This window comes from Brassica rapa, chromosome A01 (assembly GCF_000309985.2).
Source record: "Brassica rapa cultivar Chiifu-401-42 chromosome A01, CAAS_Brap_v3.01, whole genome shotgun sequence".
Lineage (NCBI taxonomy): Eukaryota > Viridiplantae > Streptophyta > Magnoliopsida > Brassicales > Brassicaceae > Brassica > Brassica rapa.
In genome coordinates this window covers 28,455,537-28,473,671 of record NC_024795.2, presented here as the reverse complement: position 1 = coordinate 28,473,671, position 18,135 = coordinate 28,455,537, and the positions used below count along the sequence as shown (strand labels likewise).

Here is an 18,135-nt window from a genome sequence, read left to right as displayed (position 1 = left end):
ATGTTTTCACTCGTCTATACTTCTTCACACACTAAAGGTGTGCCTGTATGACATATTTAAAATAAAATAAAATAGTTGAAAATTTATTTTATGTCATCTCACTTACACTGATTTCAGTCAATTGAATAAAAAATTGTTTCAGTTCATTTATTCTAAAAAGTGAGAAAATAGTAAAAATAGAGTAAATCTTCTCGTGTTACAAAAAAAAAAAAAAGAGTAAATCTTCTCTCAACCTTTTATGAAATGAAAAAGTTCACTCTAGATTTATTAATTTTCATACCTCATATTTCTACTTTATTTTCCCCACTTTTACTCCCCTATGTAACCAATCACACTCTAAAACTCTTATTAGAGGTCTTCTATCTTCAATACTTACTATTTAATCATCTGATAAAAGATATAAAAGTCTTCAACTTGCTATTTGATCAACTGATAAAAGAAAAAAAGTTTATTTGTACTAAAAAGGTATCTTATTTCATTTCAAAGTCTCTCTTATTAGATTCTCCCCATCGAGAACCTCTTAGGAACTATAACAGGACGCTGTTTCAAGCCGCTCACCATCATCCCCATCTCATCATGATCATCACACTTCCCAACACTTTTCCTGCTCTTCAGTGGAGACACCAGCCTCATCGCTAGTCTTGATGGCGAAAATGACCTCCTCAGCTTTGCTGCAGTTGATGTCTTCTTGCCCACTCTAGTCGAAGAAATCGAAGGCTTTGGTGACTTCTTGCCCACGTCACCACCATTTCTTGATGGAGATATAAATGCTTGAAGCGTGACTCTCTTTGGAGAAACAGATGACTTGCGTGACACGTTACTTCCATTTCTCGTAGGAGTGAATGATCTTCTGATCTTTGCAGCTGTATATAGCTTTGGAGACTTCTTTTCCAAGGTTACACTTCTTGTCGGTGACTTGCGAGCCAAGTTACTTCTGCTTCTGTTAGGAGAAACCGAGACTTTAGGTGGACTCTTGATCTTGACCTGAAACTTTGATGCTGACGTGGAAGGAGGAGACCTGATCAAGAACTTCTGTGGCGTCTCTTTGTTGCTTCTGGCTATGACAGGAGACATAGTTCTACTGAACTTAGCTTGTTGTGTAGAGGAACCGGAGATAAACAAAGGGTTAGGGAAAAGAACAGCCTTTTTAACCCAAGGTTTGTGCTTTGGCGAAACCCTATTAGCCAAATGCCTAAAACTATTCTCACCATCCCCTTTTACTTGAGCCTTCTTCTCTGGTTTTGTCTGTGGAGAGACAATCTTGAACACAATTCTTGAACGAGCCTTATGTATAGAAGCAGGAGAAGTTGGTTCTGAACGTTTGTTCTTCTGCTTCTCTTTCTTCCTTCTCGCTTTGATATTACTGCTGACAGTTTTAGGGTTTGGTTCCAGTGATTTCTGTTGAGTCTCAGGTGTCTTCGGGCAACCGTCTTCTTCTGACTTTCTACTCTTCTTTGGTGCAAGGGCGTCTACAATGTCTCTAGTGACCTGTGAGGCTTGTAAGATTTCGTTTACTGTCTCTCCTAGTAGCATTGCAGGTAGTGACATTTTCCTCCAGTCTCCTGCATTGGCAAATACATTATACATTACTGAAATACAGAAACTTTAGATCCAAGAATCCATCAAATAGGATAATTTTAATCAAAATTCTTTTTTTTTTAATGAATGCTAAATTAATTCAGAAAAAAAAATCATTTTTTACAATAATTGTAACCTTGGTACTGAAGCATCTTTTAATCAAAATTCTCCAACACACACAAGTATCTTTGCCTAATGAATGTGTGTGTGAGAGAGGGAATAGAGATTTTACCTGGTGAGGAAGCTGGAAACTTTCCTAATGGAGATTTCTTGTTAGTAGCATTCTTGATCCTACAACAAAAATGAATAATAAGGGAGATAAATGAAGTTTCTGTGTTTGGATCAACATAGATGTTTCTATAAAAAGTAAAAAAGGGTTTGAGTTTTTTTTTTTTTCTGGATGTTTACCTTAAGGTTTCTTGCTTGCATCTAAGGCTAGTCTTCAAATAAATTCTAGTGCTTCTAGGGCTAAGGTTCACACCAGAGACAACTTTGGTTCCTCCTGCTATTGTGTACTGCAGCTCTTGCAGTCTTTCCATACATTTATCTACCTTTCACCATATCATACCAAAATTGACAAAATCAGCCAAAAGGCCCTCCAATGTTATTAATAGAGAAAATGGACCAACAAGATCTGATCAATGGAAACTAACATAAGATCATTTTGCAATACAGCAAATCAATTCAACTGAAAACACACTACTTATAATCAGTTAAAAGATAGAACTTGGGGCCCACAGACAATTTTATTAGCAGTGGGTTTCAATTAGTGTACTAATTAAGTAAAGTTTCAAGCTATAATGGGAAGGAGCGTTTGCAAAATTTGGTAAGAATTAAATTAAAAGGGGACAAAGTCGTAAACTTTATTCTAATCATGTCTATTTAACTGGACCAAGATGAAGAAGATACCTTGTTGATTGTTTCCTTGAGAAGTTCTGAGTTGAGAGGAGGAAGCGCCACCATCGCCACTCTCCTCTGCTTTTGTGGGGTTCTTGCAACCATCTTCCTATACTCTTTGACTTGAATTCTCTCTTTGGCTTCTAGAAACCCAGATCTGTCTATCTCTCTCTCTCTCTCTCTCTCTCTCTCTCTCTTTCTAGACTTTTTTAACATTCAGACAGGAAAAAGAATCTCTCCGCTTCGAACTCTGCTTCTGTCTGATACTGGTGATTGTCGGAACGTAAAGTCAAACAGACACGGGAAATGAGAGAGAGGAGAGCGGATAAAAGAGTTTACTTTCGTAACGGATCTTTCGTTTACTTTTATTATTTAATTTAATTTTCGTTCAACGGTCTATTTTACACGTAACGGCTACTTTAAAAAGGCCAAATAATTTAGTGGCTATAACTACAGTATCAGCATATAGCTGATGTATATATAACTTTCACTTTATAAGACTTAGGTCTAAAATTAAAGCGACATATTGGGCCTGGGCTTAGGTTTAGACCTGTGTCTGGGCAACATGTAGGTATAGATTTCAGCTTTTCAATGAGATAGTATTAGTAACACTTCTTATTGTATACAAATTTTGATAGCTTTTGTTTTCATTTTCCAGTTGGAAGGAGCTGTTACAGATTCATTCATGTCAAGAATGCATTTTGCTAAAGAAGATATAATTACTAATTCGGATTAACTCTAGCTTCAGAGCCAGTCTACATGTTTGCTTGAAGATTCAGGTTGTTTCTTCTTTGGTTTCCTGTACCGGTTGTTCTCAAACTGAGCTTTGACTATAAGAGCATAGAGCAACTCTGCCTCCGCAGAACAATCATAAGGTTTGTCCAAAACACTGTGGAAATATGAACGATATGTGACTTTGTTAGTGAACATTCACAAGCACATAGAATATCTCAAGAGGGACGATAGAGAGAATGAATCAGATACCTGTCTAGTAACTCTTCTAGAATAATTCTCTGGGAAGGTGTGACATAATGTATGCAACTTCTAGGACACTGGTTAACTGCAGATTGTACCCGGTAATCTTCTCCACGCCCTGGTCACATATACACTATTAGAAGCTATAAGTAGAAGGCGAATACAAAGGAAACAAAAGAAGGATACACACCTTGAGACATTGCTCTAGCTGTTCCAGTTGAATCACATGAAAAGACATGAGATGCTGTCTTAAAACATGGGTACGAACATCCTACAATAAGACAGAAACACATGTTCAAGAAGAAACAGAGCAAAAAAAAAAAAAAAAGCTCAATCCACAGGAAAGTTCTGTACTTTTTCCGAAGCAGAGGACCTCGTTCACAAACACATCAAGCGCCTCACACTCTGGATTATCAAAAGGGTCCAAACATTCTCTAGTACAGGAAAAAAAACACATTACTTGGTTTATTCTGTTTTTTTTTTGTATTAAGAGAAAGTGTATTATGAATGAGTGAGTGTGTACCCTTCAATGATCTCTGCTCTGCTAGTGTTTGTTAGTACCTCGTAAGCTTGGATTATGCGACGGATCATAACATCAGAGCTGCTTCCTTCTCTGTTTACATCAGGATGGTATTGTTTCACCTTTCACAAAAGCTCAAAGTAAGTCAACACATGAAAAAAGGAAAAGCAAAGAGATTTGAATCTTGGATTCATACTTTGGCGCGAAAAGCTGCTTTTAGCTCGAGAGATGAGCAGTTTGGCTCCACGCCGAGTATGGAGTATGGTGAAGAGGTGGAGAGTGGTTCATCTCTGTTTCTTCTCTCTCTGCAACTGGGGATGATGAATCGTTGAGAAGTTGAGTTTCTTGAGTTGGAGAAGAAAGAGAGTTTTGGAATCGGAGGGGATACACGGAAGCATTCCATTGCGTCTCTCTTACCCTTCTCTGTCCTCGGAAGAGTTTTTGAGACTTTTAGAGGCGTTAACTGATGACCAGACACATGTCCAAGATATCAAACGGGGATCATAAAGAGAAAGAGACGACACAATAACCCTCTGTCTCGTTTAGAGGGTCTTCAGCTACTGAAATAAAATTGAAATATAGTTTTTATCATAAAATAACACAACATAAGAAAATGATAAAAATAAGTTTACATAGATCTTTGGATTAATTAATGTAAACTTTAGGGTTTAGTTTTTTTTTGACAAAAAGGTTTAAGGTTTGAAGATTAAGGTTTAAGATTTAGAATTTAGAATATAATTTTTTTAAACAATAATTGTTAAAATATTTAATTTTGTTAAATGTATTATTTGTTAATGGTAACTAGTTTTTTTATTTTAATAAAATTTATTTTGGTAATTTTATTCGTTGTGTGTTATTTTGTTCATAAAAACTTGTTTATGGTGTTTTTAGTAGATTTGTCCAAATAAAAACAATAAGCCTCTTTTCATTTATCTTCGGCTACCAAAATAAAATTTTATACCCTCTGGAATTGGATTCTTATAAGCTCTGTAGGCTGTAGTAACCTTCATTACCATAACAGGAAACAGTTCAGCTATAACATCATATATAGCCTCTGCTTGTGAACGTAATTTGACAGTACATGTAAGAAAACTACAAGAGAAGGTCTTTAACAAACACTTTTGGTTACTACATTTTTACGTTTACGTGAAGTCAAGATATGTCCAATCACAAATCCACAGAAAACACCAGGTCCATAAGCTATTACCGCTGCTATCCAGTTAACCACTTGCTCTTCCTTCTCTGCTGGCACTTCTGATACAGGATTCTTCATGTGAGTTTCTCCACATATGTCTTCAAGACCGTATAGTTTAAGGTTGTCCATGAAGGAAGAGCAACTCTGGCCTTGAAACTGTGTGCTTCTCGGCACTGGTCCTTCAAGAAGATTATGAGAGAAGTTCATTGTCGACACAAACGAGAGACCACCAAGATTTTGAGGGATTTGACCAGACAACTGATTCTTGGACAAGTCTAACGACTCGAGCTTTGTCAAATCTCCCAAAGACTGTGGTATGTTGCCTGTGAACGCGTTTCCCGACAAGTTGAGATGACGCAGCTCCTTCAACAGTCCAATAGACTCAGGGATGTTCCCACAGAATCTGTTTCCGGAGAAGTCTACGGTCTTGTAGTCTTGGTTGATCCTCTTAAACTCCATCTCCACTCCTTTATTAACTATCTCCATTGAGCTAATGTACGAGGCGGTAGCGTTCAGCACCTTCCCCATGTAAGGAACGTCAGAGATCATGAAGCTGTCGTCTTCAACCCCCACCGTGGTCATCTCAAGCCACTCGGAGAAGTAGAAAGTTGGTAAAGTTCCAGTGAAGTCATTATGCGAGACGTCGATGACTCTTAAGCTTTGGAACTTTGTAGACACGTGCGGTCCGTGAAACTTGTTTGATCTGAGGATGAGTACATGTAATGACGGCAAAGATCCCAACCAAAACGGAAACGTGTCTTTGATTCTGTTGCTTCTCACGTTCAGAAGCTGAAGACGAGTGCAATGGATCAAGGACTTTGGAAGCTCTCCTTCTAGCTGGTTGCGGCTGACGTCAAGTGATATTAACTTGGTGGCGTTACTAAATATATCTGGAAGTGTCCCACTGAAGCTATTGTTACGTAGAACCAAATCTGTAAGAGAAGTTGTGGAGTTCTTTAAACATGGAGGGATTGAGCCGTTGAGTAGATTGTTGGACAAGATCAAGATCTCTATTGATGTAAGCTTGCAGATCCAACGAGGCAACGGTCCTTGGAGAGCATTTGAGCTAAGATCCAACCACTTGACTTGTGTTTTATCTAGAACTTGTGATGATGTTCCAAAACTGTTGAAAGAGTTGTTAGAAAATGCCACCATAGTCAATCTCCTTATCCAACTTGGTACTTCCCCTTCCATGTTGTTGTTGGTAAGACAAAAGTATTCGAGTTTGAATAATTTTGATAGAGACTTTGGTATTGACCCATTGAGATTGTTGTAACTAAGATGTAACTCTTCTAGGTTATGGCATTGAGATATCAGTTCAGGGATTGGACCATCTAAGTTGTTTTGAGCAAAGTTTAGAAACTTAAACCTAGATGATGAAGACATATTCCTAAACTTGATAGCTCCTTTAAATTGGTTTCTCTCCAAGTTAACAGATATTAGAGAAGGTATTGTGAATAAAGATGTGGGAAAAGGTCCAATAAATGAATTTTCACTTACATCAAAATACTCTAAGTTGTGTAATCCACTCATGTCAGGAAGCGTGGAGCCCAAGGAATTGTTTTGAAGATATAGTTCACATAGCTTTGTTAAATTGGCAAATGAAACAGGAATATTGCCATTTAGTTTGTTGTGGGAGAGGATCAAGTATCTTAGTTGGGTTAGGTTTCCTAGTGAAACTGGAACTTGACCTACTAAATTGTTACCCCAAAGATCAAGAACTATGAGACTAGAAAGGTTCCCTATTGAAAGTGGAATTTGACCTACTAAATAATTATGGGAAAGGTCAAGAAGTGTGAGTTGTAAAAAGTTTCCTAATGAAGAAGGAATCTCTCCATGGAGACTACAGTTTCTAAGGGATAGGTTATGAAGATGATGAAGTTTGAAAAGACCACTATTTGGTTTCAAAGAGTTGTTTAAAGAGATGGTATCAAGGTAAAGCGAATTCACCTTTCCAGATTTAGCATCGCACGTGACACCTCTCCAAGAACAGCAATCTCTACTCTTGTTCCATGAATGCAACGCTGCATCTGAATGAAACTCGTTTTTGAACTCGAGAAGAGCATCTCTCTGGCTGTGATGGCAATGATGGAGCGTAGGAGAAGCAAGAGTATGTAGAACGAAGGAAATCAAGAAGAGGGAATAATACAAGGAAATTACAATACAAGAATAGCTATAAGATTGGCTTGGAATCATCATTGCCATTTTTTTTTGGTTTGTTTGCGTTTTGTGTGGTAAGTAACAAGTTATGATTCTCATAAAAAAAAGTCAAGATTTTATTTGACTTTTGCAAGTCTTGCATCAAATCATATGGAGCTTATTTGTTCAAAATCTTTAAACTTCTATAAGGTCCATGGTTTGTACTTTGTGCCATTTGCCATAGACTTAGTCCACATAAACCAATATTGACTCATTCCTTCAACCTTATATATATATTTTAGCCCACCACACATTCTCTTCTTCACAGAGATTTTTGGTTTCACACAGTGGCGGAGCCACATGGTCAAAGGGTGGCGGAGACACGTTCTCTCAAACTTCAGGTTGGGTATTGAACATTAAAGATGGGCCTTTATGTCATAAATTTGAAATTGGGCTTCGTATTAGACATTGCACAAGAAACAAAATAAAGGAAGAGAAAAAAAGATGAAAATGACGAGTAGGGGGAGTTCTTATTGGCTGTTCAAGTTTCGCGGCAACACCTTATATCAATCACTCTCTCTCCTTTTTTTTTTTTTTTTAATAATTACTTATCTCTCCAAAAACCCTCGATTTGAAATTTATAATCGATCTCTCTTTTTGAAACAAAAGGCTCTCAAACCTCCTGCTTCGTCTCGCGCTCTCTCTCTCTCTCTATGTGTTTCGGCGTCTATTAACACGGAACTGGTAAGTGAATCGTCACTGGATCTGCTTCGATTTAGGGTTTTTCAAAGGTTTTTCCTTTTTTCTTCCGTTTTGAATTCTCTACACTCGTGTCTAAGTTATTCACTCCAAAGCTACGTCGTTTTGAATCTACTTCCTTTTGTAGTTTTTTTTCTTCTTCTGAGCGAATCGGTTTCAGATTTTGAGGAGTTTCGATTCGATTTTTTTGAGTTTCAATTTTAAATTTCTCAACTCGTTTCCTCGAAATCTTGCTCAAAGCTTCTGACTTTGTGAATAATTATCGATTTAGTCTCGTAAAGTTGTCTTTTTTTTTTTATAAATATATTTTGAGAATCTTTGTTTCAGAGAAATGGCACCGACGGTTAGGAAGTCGAGGAGTGTGAACAAGCGTTTCACTAATGAACAACCCTCGCCAAAGAGGAGCTCTAGAGAGAATAAGCTGCGTGTGAGTATTCTTCTTGACATTTTTTAATCAGTTGTGTTACTACTACTCTGTGATGTATTAACTATCCTTTTTTTTTGCTTATTGTTTAGAAGAAGAAATTGTCTGATAAGCTGGGATCTCAATGGACCAAAGCAGAGCTTGAGCGGTTCTATGACTCTTACCGGAAGTACGGACAGGACTGGAGAAAGGTAAAATCAACTGTCTCTATTTCACATCACATGAGTTGGCATTAGAGTTCTTTAAGACTGTTTTTTTTTTTTTTTTTGTCCAGGTGGCTGCTGCTATTCGGAATAGCAGGAATGTTGAGATGGTGGAAGCTCTCTTTAATATGAATAAGGTATGATTCAAGACAATCTTGTATCTCAGTTTTAATTAGTATTTGATGTGAAAACTATATAACTTGGCTTCTTCTTCTTCCAGGCATATTTGTCTCTTCCGGAAGGAACTGCCTCTGTAGCTGGCCTTATTGCTATGATGACCGATCATTACAGTGTCATGGTGAGAACTCTATTTAACTACGTGCTGCCTGGCACACCAATGATAAAATGAAATCTTCCGGTTGAAAATGTGGTTTGTTAACCTCTAGTTATTAACGTGAGACTTTAAAACATGAGTAAAACAACTATGAGTGGCTAATCTGTTGGGGTCAGTTTTTGTATTTAAGAAAGTTCTGTGGACTGGTTTGTATCCCATTCTAATGGTATTTTCTTCTAGGAAGGGAGTGGCAGTGAAGGAGAAGGCCCTGATGTTTCAGAAACACCGAAGAAAGAGAAAAAGCGCAAACGTGCAAAGCCTCAGCTTAGTGATTCTCGAGAGGAAGTTGATAGAGATCATCCAGTTGCGTCCTCCACTGACGGATGTCTCAAGTTTTTGAAGCAAGCACGAGGTAATGGTAAAGTGCCTAACTCATCATTCTCCTAAATATTATTCTCTTCTGAAGAAGCCAAATCAATACGTTCAAGAATGTGTAAATTTGATTGGTAATTCATGTAGGAACTCATCGACGTGCCACTGGCAAACGTACACCTCGTGTTCCTGTACAGACTTCACGGGATGATGGGGAAGGCTCTACTCCACCAAATAAAAGAGCCAGAAAGCAACAACGTGATGCCAATGATGATGTTGAGCGTTATTTAGAGTTAGCATTAATAGAAGCATCCAGAAGGGGAGGAGGGTCTCCAAAAGACCTCAGCGACAACTCACCAATAAAGAACTGGGAGAAAATGGTAACTCCTGAGCAGTTATCCTTTTATTTATTTTTCTGCCAAATCTTGATTTACTGAACTTAACTTTGTGCATTGACTAGTCACGGACGAGGAAAGCTCAATCATGGGTGGGAAGTAGCCGAGAAAAGAAGCGTGAATCTGATATGGAAGAGGTTGGGGAAATGGAGGTTCCACGGAAGGGGAAAAGGGTCTACAAGAAGAGAGTAAAAGTCGAAGAAGCAGAGGGTGATTCTTCTGATGACAACGGAGGAGCAAGCAGTGCTACTGAGGGGCTCAGAGTTAAATCAAAGAGACGAAAGGCTGGTCGTGAAGCCTCAAGAGGGACATATTCACCGCGCAGCCCAAAGAACATAGATAACAAACTTACTTCCGGAGGTAATAACCAGTAATAGTTTAACTTGATGCCTCATTACAACTTCCAAAAATATGTTCCAGTGTTATCCCCAATGTTCTAGAAATCGCTAAAGGTTGTTAGGCCTTTATAGAGAATTATTATTTAGTAGGAGTCTGATCAATTGTTGAAGTTGAAAAAATCTGATTTTTAGAACACTGGTTATCTCTTTCTATCAGGAAAGCTGGAAGTAGTTATCATCTATTATAGGCTCTTACATATTTTTTCGTTTACAGCTTTACTATTGTGAGATTTGAATATTTATTAGTCCTGCATTGCCCATTTTAAAATAAGTATCACCGTCTTCTTCAGAGTCTGAAACTTATTGCCTGTATTTTTCATGTGTAGATGAATTTGATGCTCTGCAAGCTTTAGCTGAATTATCAGCTTCATTTCTTCCTTCAGCATTGATGGAATCAGGTGAGCTATGTTTGGTTGAATATACCTGAATTTTTATGTTTTTTTCCTTCTATATTTTGGCAATGAGTATGTAGATTGGGTTAAAAAAGAAGAGCCTGCCATTACTTTTTATTAATTTTACTATATTGCGTTGGGTTGCAGAATCATCTCCTCAGGTGAAGGAAGAGAGAATAGAAAACGACATGGACGAGAAACCTAGCTCACCGGAAGCTACCACGTCCACCAGCAGTCATGGGGAAAAAGCAAATTCAGAACCAGATGAGAGTCTGCTACATGCAATCTCTGCTATTGGGAATGCTGTTTACAATAGAAAACCAAAACCTTCAACGCAAGCTTCAACTGATTGTAATGCTGGGAAGCTACAGCCGGAACCTACTAGTGCTAGTTTAAGAAGAAAACGCAAACCAAAGGTAGCAAGATAATTCTTTTAATCTCCTTTTCTTTTTCATCTTTTTAGCTTAACATATGAATTGTTTTTAATTTTCAGAAGCTAGGAGATGAATCACCACCTGATTCTTCTCAGAACAAATCCATAAACAAAAAGGTATCTCTATATTGCTTCATTTGTACATTAAATTTTAATCTTAGTTAGGCTCTGTGATCTGTGATTACTATCCTTTGAATCAAGTTAGAGATCCTTGACATATAATTTGGTTTATTGTGTGACAGGAGTTAGCTCAAGAAAACCATAATATGAAGTCCTATCTTAGAACAAAACGCACTGGTCAAGGTCCCTCTCAGTCAAAACAGTTGAAAACTGCTAAGGAGTTGGAGGAATCTACTACAATGAGCGATAAGAAACATTCTGCTATGGATGTAGTAGTGTCAACTAAACAAGATTCTGATTCATGTCCAGCCACTTCACCACCACAGAAACCTCCAAACAGGCGTAAGGCGAGTCTGAAGAAAAGCTTACAAGAAAGAGCTAAATCTTCTGAAACCGTTCATAAAGTTCCTCGTAGTTCCAGATCTCTTTCAGAACAGGAGTTGTTATTAAAGGTGGAGTAGCCTCTAACTTCAACTTCTCTTATGAAAGCATTCAAACTCTGGTTCTGATATTTTTTTAAATTCCAATTTTCAGGATGAGCTTTCTACTTATATGTCGTATCCCTTGGCACGTCGAAGGTGCATATTTGAGTGGTTTTATAGTGCTATCGACCATCCCTGGTTTGCAAAGATGGTGTTCGTCGATTACTTAAATCACGTGGGACTTGGTCACGTTCCAAGACTCACTCGTCTTGAATGGAGTGTCATTAAAAGGTTTGTTCAAGTTTTGTTATTGAGAGAACATTTGTAGATTTTAAAGCTTACTCTTCTTTTTTGTAGCTCTCTTGGTAGAGCTCGAAGGTTCTCTGAGAGATTCTTACAGGAAGAGAGGGAGAAACTCAAGCAGTACCGTGAGTCTGTGAGAAAGCATTACACAGAGCTTCGAACTGGTGCTAGGGAAGGGCTTCCTACAGATTTGGCTCGGCCATTAGCAGTTGGTAACAGAGTCATTGCCATCCATCCCATAACACGAGAGATTCATGATGGGAAAATTCTCACTGTTGACCATAATCAATGCAATGTTCTGTTCGATGACTTGGGCGTTGAGTTAGTTAAGGTAATTAATCTTTTATTATATATTGATGATAAGGTCTCAGTCGTTGAACCATTGTTTTTTTTCTTAACAGGACATTGATTGCATGCCTTCAAATCCATTGGAATACATGCCAGAAGGTCTAAGGAGGCAGATTGATAAGTGTTTATCCATGAAGAAAGAAGCACAACAAAATGGGAATCCAAACCTTGGTTTATCTGCTATTTTCCCTCCATATGGACTTGAAAATGCTGACTGTTCCATGAGTCATTCTCTGAATCAGGTAGAGAGAGATGGATTTGACTATTTCTGAGTCAAATGCTTAAAATGTTTGCCTGACCCATTAATTGTCTACAGGGTGATATGAATGCTCCTATTCTGCATGGTAAAGTATCAACCGACACTAGTATCCCACATCAGACTAATCAGTCATGTATCATAGATTATAGCAAAGGACGAGAAGCTGAGATTCAGCGAGCACTTGCTCTACAGCATGCTTTAGATGAAAAGGTAATGAACTACTGATCTCGAATTGTTCATAGTTGTAGATATTGTGTCGCCCACGGAAACTCTACCTTCTGATTAACGTTAGTTAGCTTATATTTGTGCTGTGTGACAGGAAATGGAGCCAGAGATGCTAGAAATTGTCAAGGTCTCAAAGACAAGAGCGAAAGCAATGGTGGATGCAGCTATTACGGTATTGATTCAGCCACTTTTATATATTCTCTTGTAACATTACATATGTTTTTGCTGATTTGTTATCACTCTACGGTTCTAGGCTGCATCATCTGTGAAGGAAGGAGAAGATGCCATCAAAATGATCCAAGAAGCCTTAGACATGATTGGCAAACATCAGCCGTTACGCAGCTCTATAGTAGTCAAACAGGAAGAGAACGCAAGTGGCAGCATTGAGCATCATCATCACAACCCATCTCCCTCAGACGCATCAAAGCCTATGGCTAACAACGATTCGATCTCACAAAATGGTTCAGAGAAAAAAGAGGCTCAAATGCCTTCAGAGTTAATCACGTCCTGTGTTGCCACTTGGATCATGATTCAGGTAATGGAAAAATTGCTTGGAAGTATCACTCATCCTAAAACTGAGTCAAACTGCATTGTCATAGTAAGACATTGAACTTTGCTTTTCTCGTGACTTGCAGATGTGCACGGAGAGGCAGTACCCTCCAGCTGATGTAGCGCAGCTTATGGACACAGCAGTCACAAGCTTGCAGCCTCGATGCCCCCAGAATCTACCGATCTACAGAGAAATCCAAATGTGTATGGGACGAATCAAGACTCAAATCATGTCTCTAGTACCAAGTTGAAAATGCCAATTCACTTGGGTTAGTGTTTTTTTTTTTTTTTTTTTTTTTTTCTCATTAGGTAAGTCCATTCTGTTTTTAACTTAGAGTAGATGATGGCATTATCACCTGAGAAAATGGTGTTAGAGGTGAATGATGGTAGTTTGCACCATTGGTTCTGTAACTTAAAATCTGATGCTTATGGTTTTTATTATAATATTCCATGAATGTCCTTTTTGGCCACTTTCAACTCAACTAGTTAAAGTCAAACATAACTGGAAATGTTACAATTGGTTTCAAAATAAAGCAAAAGACAAGCAAATGGATTACAAAACATAGAAAGTTGTTTCCCCACCTTACGTTTCTATCATCAGGAAGCTCTTGTTAAGCACCGGCTTGTAGGCAAACGGGTCACACCTGTTGACTATAAGGTTTTGTGCTAAGTTCCAATCATCATCGCATAGTCCATGTACGTCTCTAGCTCCATCTTCACAGTGTTGTAAACTCTCTCTGTTCCAAACATATGTTTATCTTCTTCCCAACAAGATTCTCCTTGGGGGTAATGTACTTTCTTATCTCCTCAGTGAGAAACATGTTGATCAGAGGCTCTTCCTTATCCTCAGTGAGAAACATGTTAATGCAATTAGATTATTGACGTACGTAGCTTTTATAACCACAGCAATTTCTTTTTTATTTTTCTCATCATAAAGGGTATTAAGTATTAACTGGATCCAATGCCAACCTTGCTCCGACTGTTACCAACAATCCGACCCGGACGTTCAGATCTTTCACTTCCACAGTGCGCTAATCTAGAAGTCTCCGCTTGTCGCCCAGACAAATGTCTCTACCAAGTTACGGATCTTTCACCTTCGGTGACGTTTGAAACCAACAGGAAGGTTAGGTGAACGACGTCGCTTTGGGCTGTGGTCACGATAACGAAGTTCTTTTCACTGGATCCAACCGGTTTGCTAGGTTTAGGCGGTGGAAGAAAATCCTAGCTGGTATTGAATAAATAATTTTATATTTCTACATCATTGTTACTATGTTCGTATTTTGATTTACCCTTCTCCTTTTGACACAGTAGATAAATTCCATATGTAAAAAAAAAAAAAAAAGATAAATTCCATATACTTGGTCAATAGGGCAGACAATTGGATACGGTATTATGAGGGTAACAAATAAGAGTGATCCTGTTTTAGCATTTATTATTTTTTCAAATAAAAGTTTATAAAACATACACGATTTTTAAATTCATTAATCTAAAACTTAAATTTGAAATAACTAACTAATATACATGAAAAAAAATAATTCATGTTATATTGATTAAGCAAACAAATATAAAAATATGACAAAAGACCGATTTAGATATATTAATGTATAATATTATTAATTAATTTATAAGATGACAAAAAAATATTTAATAAACATGACTAAACAAACATAAAGTCACCTAAAATGATTTGAATATCCATTTGCTAAATTTATGACATGAAATTGTTTTAAAAATAAATAGTCATATTTTCCATGATTTATTAATAGTAAATAAAAACAAAGTATCATAAAAGGATCAGTGATATAATATATAAATAAATTATAAATTTGTATATAAATATATCGTATTTGTATATTTTTATTATTCAAATTGTAAGTTACAGGCATTATGTTAGAATTGCAAATTCTATATATATGATGCGTAGCAAGATATTAATTTGGGTTATTTGGTAGACACCTAAATTATATCCATAATTAACCACGGTCAATCTCTTACGTGATACTGCTGCTTAGAAAATGATAGCATAGATCCGTTTTACCACTAAGAGCTAGATGACAATGATTTTGAAAATTCAGTAGGTTCATATTTTGAATTGATGTGATTACTTGGGACATATAAGGAAACTAATATGATCAAATTGTAGGCGAAATTTTTTCAAGCATAAATTTTATTGAGGGCGCACGTGATTGGTTGAGTGTTTTGCACTTTCTATATGCTCACATGATTGTTATCCCGAAATTAGTGAAGACGGAAATGAATATGGTGCAAATAAGGAAAATATATAGAAATAGATCGTCGACTACGATTATGTGAGCAATAATTTAGGGATTAATTGAGAACGTTTTTCAATATTTGTCCAATTTGGGATATGAATAATTTGTCAACCAAAATCTAAGATTCACGCAATAATTTAGGGAACGTTTTTCATTAATTATTACTATACGTGTTGAATGCCTTTTTTTTTAACGATACACTAGGATAAGACCCGCGCCTTGCGCGGAATTAAGTTATTATTTTTATTATATTTTGGAGAATGAAACAATAGTTTGGCTTCATTTGGATTACGGGTGTTCAATCCGGATATCGGGTTGGTTTCGGTTCGGTTCGGTTTTTTTCGGTATTTGGTTAGTAAAATATAACTACTATTCTAAATCCATATTTACTTTGACTTTAGTCTTTCACATACTTTTGAAAGATTTCAACTGGACTACTAAATTGATCAGCCAATCTTGTTGTTTTAAATCATTAGTGTTTATATATATATATATATATATATATATATATTATTTAGTTTGAATATTTATTAAATAAAAATTCATATGCGTTATATTTTATGATCATTTGTAACTTATTATAACAAAAAAATAATCTATTGATCACAAAATTTTCAGAGTGGGAATATTCAAATTTCTAATAATATATAGACGTTTTGAAAAATTCAAATATAACATATAAGAAAAAATATAAATGTTTTTATTATATATTTAATGTGATTTTTTAATATCTTTCAATAATATAAAATTAAAAAAAAAAGAACTAAGATACCAAAATTGTTATCAAATATTTATTATTCATAATAATTAATTTTCATATATACGTTAATCATATTAAGTAATTCCGTAGCTTCTAATTAAGGAAAGTGCAAAAAAACTTTTGGTAGATTATTTATCAATTCGATAGTTAGTTTAATACAAAATATAATGTAAGTCAAGATGGACCAACCTATTTTTCTAAGAATAGTATATTTTATATAGTCATTTATTAAATGAGAATTTATAATCATACAGTTCTATGATCATTCATATCATTTTATAACTGAATATTTAAATCGTCGATAATAAAATTTTCAATGTGACATCTTTAATAAGTTTATAATTTATAAATGTTTTTGAAAATTCATTGAAAGTTTTAATATTAAAATATTTATGTAATCTTATGGTATATAGTATAATCTATATATATATATATAAATATATATGTTTTATTATTAAATGATATTTTTTACTCATATGGTGTAAAATAATGTGTATCTTCTTATAATATTAAATAAAAGTTCATATTAATACAATTTTATGATCATTTGTAACTTATTATGACAAAAAAAAATAATCTATTGATCACAAAATTTTCAGAGTGGGGATCTTCAAATTTCTAATAATTTATAGACGTTTTGAAAAATTCAAAATATAACATATAAAAAAATTATAAATGTTTTTTATTATATATTTAATGTGATTTTTAAATATATTTTAATAATATAAAATTAAAAAAAGAACTAAGATACAAAAATTGTTATCAAATATTTATTATTCATTATAATTAATTTTCACATATACGTTAATCATATTAGGTAATTTCGTAGCTTTTATTTAATGGAAAGTGCAAAACATTTTTTGGTACGTTATTTATCAATTCGATAGTTAGTTTAATAAAAAGTGCAATATAAGTTAAGATGGACCAACCTATTTTTCTAGAATAGTATATTTTGTATAGTTATTTATTAAATAAGAATTTATAATCATACGGTTCTATGATCATTCATATCGTTTTATAACAAAATATTTAAATCATCGATAACAAAATTTTCAATCTGAAATCTTTAATAAGTTTATAATTTATAAATGTTCTTGCAAATTCATTGAAAGTTTTAATATTAAAATATTTATGTAATCTTATGGTATATAGTGTTTAATATATATATATATATATATTTATTTTTTATTAAATGATATTTTTTACTCATATGGTTTTAAAATCATGTGTATCTTCTTATAATAAAAATGTTAAACCATTGATCATTAATTTTTAACATAATAATTTTAATAGTTTTAGTCATTTATTGTCGTTTTTAAAAATTCAAAATATAACATATACGAAAAAATCTAAATTTTATTTTTATAGCTAATTTGATTGTTTAATTTATTTTAATAATATAAAATTAAACAAAAATGATGGAGGAGATATACATTGTTATCAAATCTTTATTATTAAACTCATTAATTGTCATATATATATTAGTCATTTATGGTAATTCCGTAGGTTTTATTTAAGGAAAGAAAATATCATATCATATCATTATATCATATAGTTTGACCAACTTATGTATCTAACAACATATAAAAATCGAATGTGGACCTACTTATTTTTCAATTGAATGTAATTGACTACCTAATTGAGTGCCACCTATGCATTGGGGCTTCTTTTAATTAATACAAAATTGAGGTTATATCTTTTGAAATGTTCCTCAATTAATATATAAGGGATTTAGACAGCTCAGAAAAGCCTCTCGCCTCTCTCTAAAAAAGAAAAAGAAATCCATCGTTGTCACCGGCGTAGGCGGCTCGCCGCCAGCATCGAGTTCTCTTCCTTCCCTCTCTTGTTTTCTGTTTGCTTCGCTTCTCTGTCTCCTCTCCCTTGCTGATATACTGAAATCCTGAGGTTTCATGTCTGAAGAC

The 18,135-nt window shown here is 35.1% G+C and overlaps 4 protein-coding genes across 8 annotated transcripts; 1 reads left to right on the top strand and 3 right to left on the bottom strand.

Annotated features, from left to right (window-relative positions):
- Positions 1 to 364: 364 nt before the first annotated feature.
- Positions 365 to 2,932, bottom strand: LOC103849003 (microtubule-binding protein TANGLED). Of its 2 annotated transcripts, none has more exons than XM_009125830.3 (4): positions 2,488 to 2,932; positions 1,987 to 2,129; positions 1,811 to 1,869; positions 365 to 1,562 (listed from the first exon to the last, which is right to left on the bottom strand). In XM_009125830.3, exons 1-4 carry the CDS (start codon positions 2,689 to 2,691, stop codon positions 496 to 498), a joined length of 1,473 nt encoding a protein of 490 aa, XP_009124078.2. In that variant the 5' UTR covers positions 2,692 to 2,932; the 3' UTR covers positions 365 to 495. The 2 variants fall into 2 exon arrangements, with proteins under 2 accessions (XP_009124078.2, XP_009124080.1); XM_009125832.3 differs by having other exon boundaries at positions 1,987 to 2,125; positions 2,488 to 2,820.
- A 140-nt stretch (positions 2,933 to 3,072) lies between these two features.
- On the bottom strand, positions 3,073 to 4,456 carry LOC103849004 (chaperone protein dnaJ C76, chloroplastic). Its single transcript, XM_009125833.3, has 6 exons — positions 4,167 to 4,456; positions 3,974 to 4,092; positions 3,805 to 3,884; positions 3,641 to 3,721; positions 3,460 to 3,568; positions 3,073 to 3,364 (listed from the first exon to the last, which is right to left on the bottom strand). The coding sequence occupies exons 1-6, from the start codon at positions 4,371 to 4,373 to the stop codon at positions 3,220 to 3,222; spliced, it is 741 nt and encodes a 246-aa protein (XP_009124081.1). The 5' UTR covers positions 4,374 to 4,456; the 3' UTR covers positions 3,073 to 3,219.
- A 279-nt stretch (positions 4,457 to 4,735) lies between these two features.
- On the bottom strand, positions 4,736 to 7,474 carry LOC103849005 (receptor-like protein 31). Its single transcript, XM_009125834.3, has one exon. The coding sequence runs from the start codon at positions 7,422 to 7,424 to the stop codon at positions 5,079 to 5,081; it is 2,346 nt and encodes a 781-aa protein (XP_009124082.1). The 5' UTR covers positions 7,425 to 7,474; the 3' UTR covers positions 4,736 to 5,078.
- A 369-nt stretch (positions 7,475 to 7,843) lies between these two features.
- Positions 7,844 to 13,650, top strand: LOC103849006 (protein ALWAYS EARLY 2). 4 transcript variants are annotated; one of them, XM_033290650.1, is made up of 20 exons: positions 7,844 to 8,048; positions 8,391 to 8,490; positions 8,580 to 8,678; positions 8,762 to 8,827; positions 8,911 to 8,988; positions 9,205 to 9,382; positions 9,484 to 9,716; positions 9,797 to 10,091; positions 10,456 to 10,527; positions 10,669 to 10,937; positions 11,015 to 11,071; positions 11,197 to 11,526; positions 11,609 to 11,787; positions 11,854 to 12,130; positions 12,201 to 12,389; positions 12,464 to 12,480; positions 12,514 to 12,616; positions 12,726 to 12,803; positions 12,885 to 13,166; positions 13,267 to 13,650. In XM_033290650.1, exons 2-20 carry the CDS (start codon positions 8,395 to 8,397, stop codon positions 13,429 to 13,431), a joined length of 3,063 nt encoding a protein of 1,020 aa, XP_033146541.1. In that variant the 5' UTR covers positions 7,844 to 8,048; positions 8,391 to 8,394; the 3' UTR covers positions 13,432 to 13,650. The 4 variants fall into 4 exon arrangements, with proteins under 4 accessions (XP_033146541.1, XP_033146527.1, XP_033146534.1 ...); XM_033290636.1 differs by having other exon boundaries at positions 12,464 to 12,616; XM_033290643.1 differs by having other exon boundaries at positions 8,583 to 8,678; positions 12,464 to 12,616; positions 13,267 to 13,431.
- The last annotated feature ends 4,485 nt before the right edge of the window (positions 13,651 to 18,135 follow it).

Bases quoted from the DNA above. Each gene is read 5' to 3' on its own strand.
- LOC103849006 (XM_033290636.1), top strand. From the start codon at position 8,395: ATGGCACCGACGGTTAGGAAGTCGAGGAGTGTGAACAAGCGTTTCACT. The intron at 10,528-10,668 runs GTGAGCTATGTT...GTTGGGTTGCAG, and splicing joins TTCAGCATTGATGGAATCAG to AATCATCTCCTCAGGTGAAG. The intron at 12,804-12,884 runs GTATTGATTCAG...CTACGGTTCTAG, and splicing joins TGGTGGATGCAGCTATTACG to GCTGCATCATCTGTGAAGGA.
- LOC103849005 (XM_009125834.3), bottom strand. From the start codon at position 7,424: ATGAGAATCATAACTTGTTACTTACCACACAAAACGCAAACAAACCAA.
- LOC103849004 (XM_009125833.3), bottom strand. From the start codon at position 4,373: ATGGAATGCTTCCGTGTATCCCCTCCGATTCCAAAACTCTCTTTCTTC. The intron at 3,885-3,973 runs GTACACACTCAC...TTCCTGTACTAG, and splicing joins AGAGCAGAGATCATTGAAGG to AGAATGTTTGGACCCTTTTG. The intron at 3,722-3,804 runs GTACAGAACTTT...GTCTTATTGTAG, and splicing joins GGTCCTCTGCTTCGGAAAAA to GATGTTCGTACCCATGTTTT.
- LOC103849003 (XM_009125830.3), bottom strand. From the start codon at position 2,691: ATGTTAAAAAAGTCTAGAAAGAGAGAGAGAGAGAGAGAGAGAGAGAGA. The intron at 2,130-2,487 runs GTATCTTCTTCA...ATATGGTGAAAG, and splicing joins TCAAGGAAACAATCAACAAG to GTAGATAAATGTATGGAAAG. The intron at 1,870-1,986 runs GTAAACATCCAG...TTTTTGTTGTAG, and splicing joins TGCAAGCAAGAAACCTTAAG to GATCAAGAATGCTACTAACA.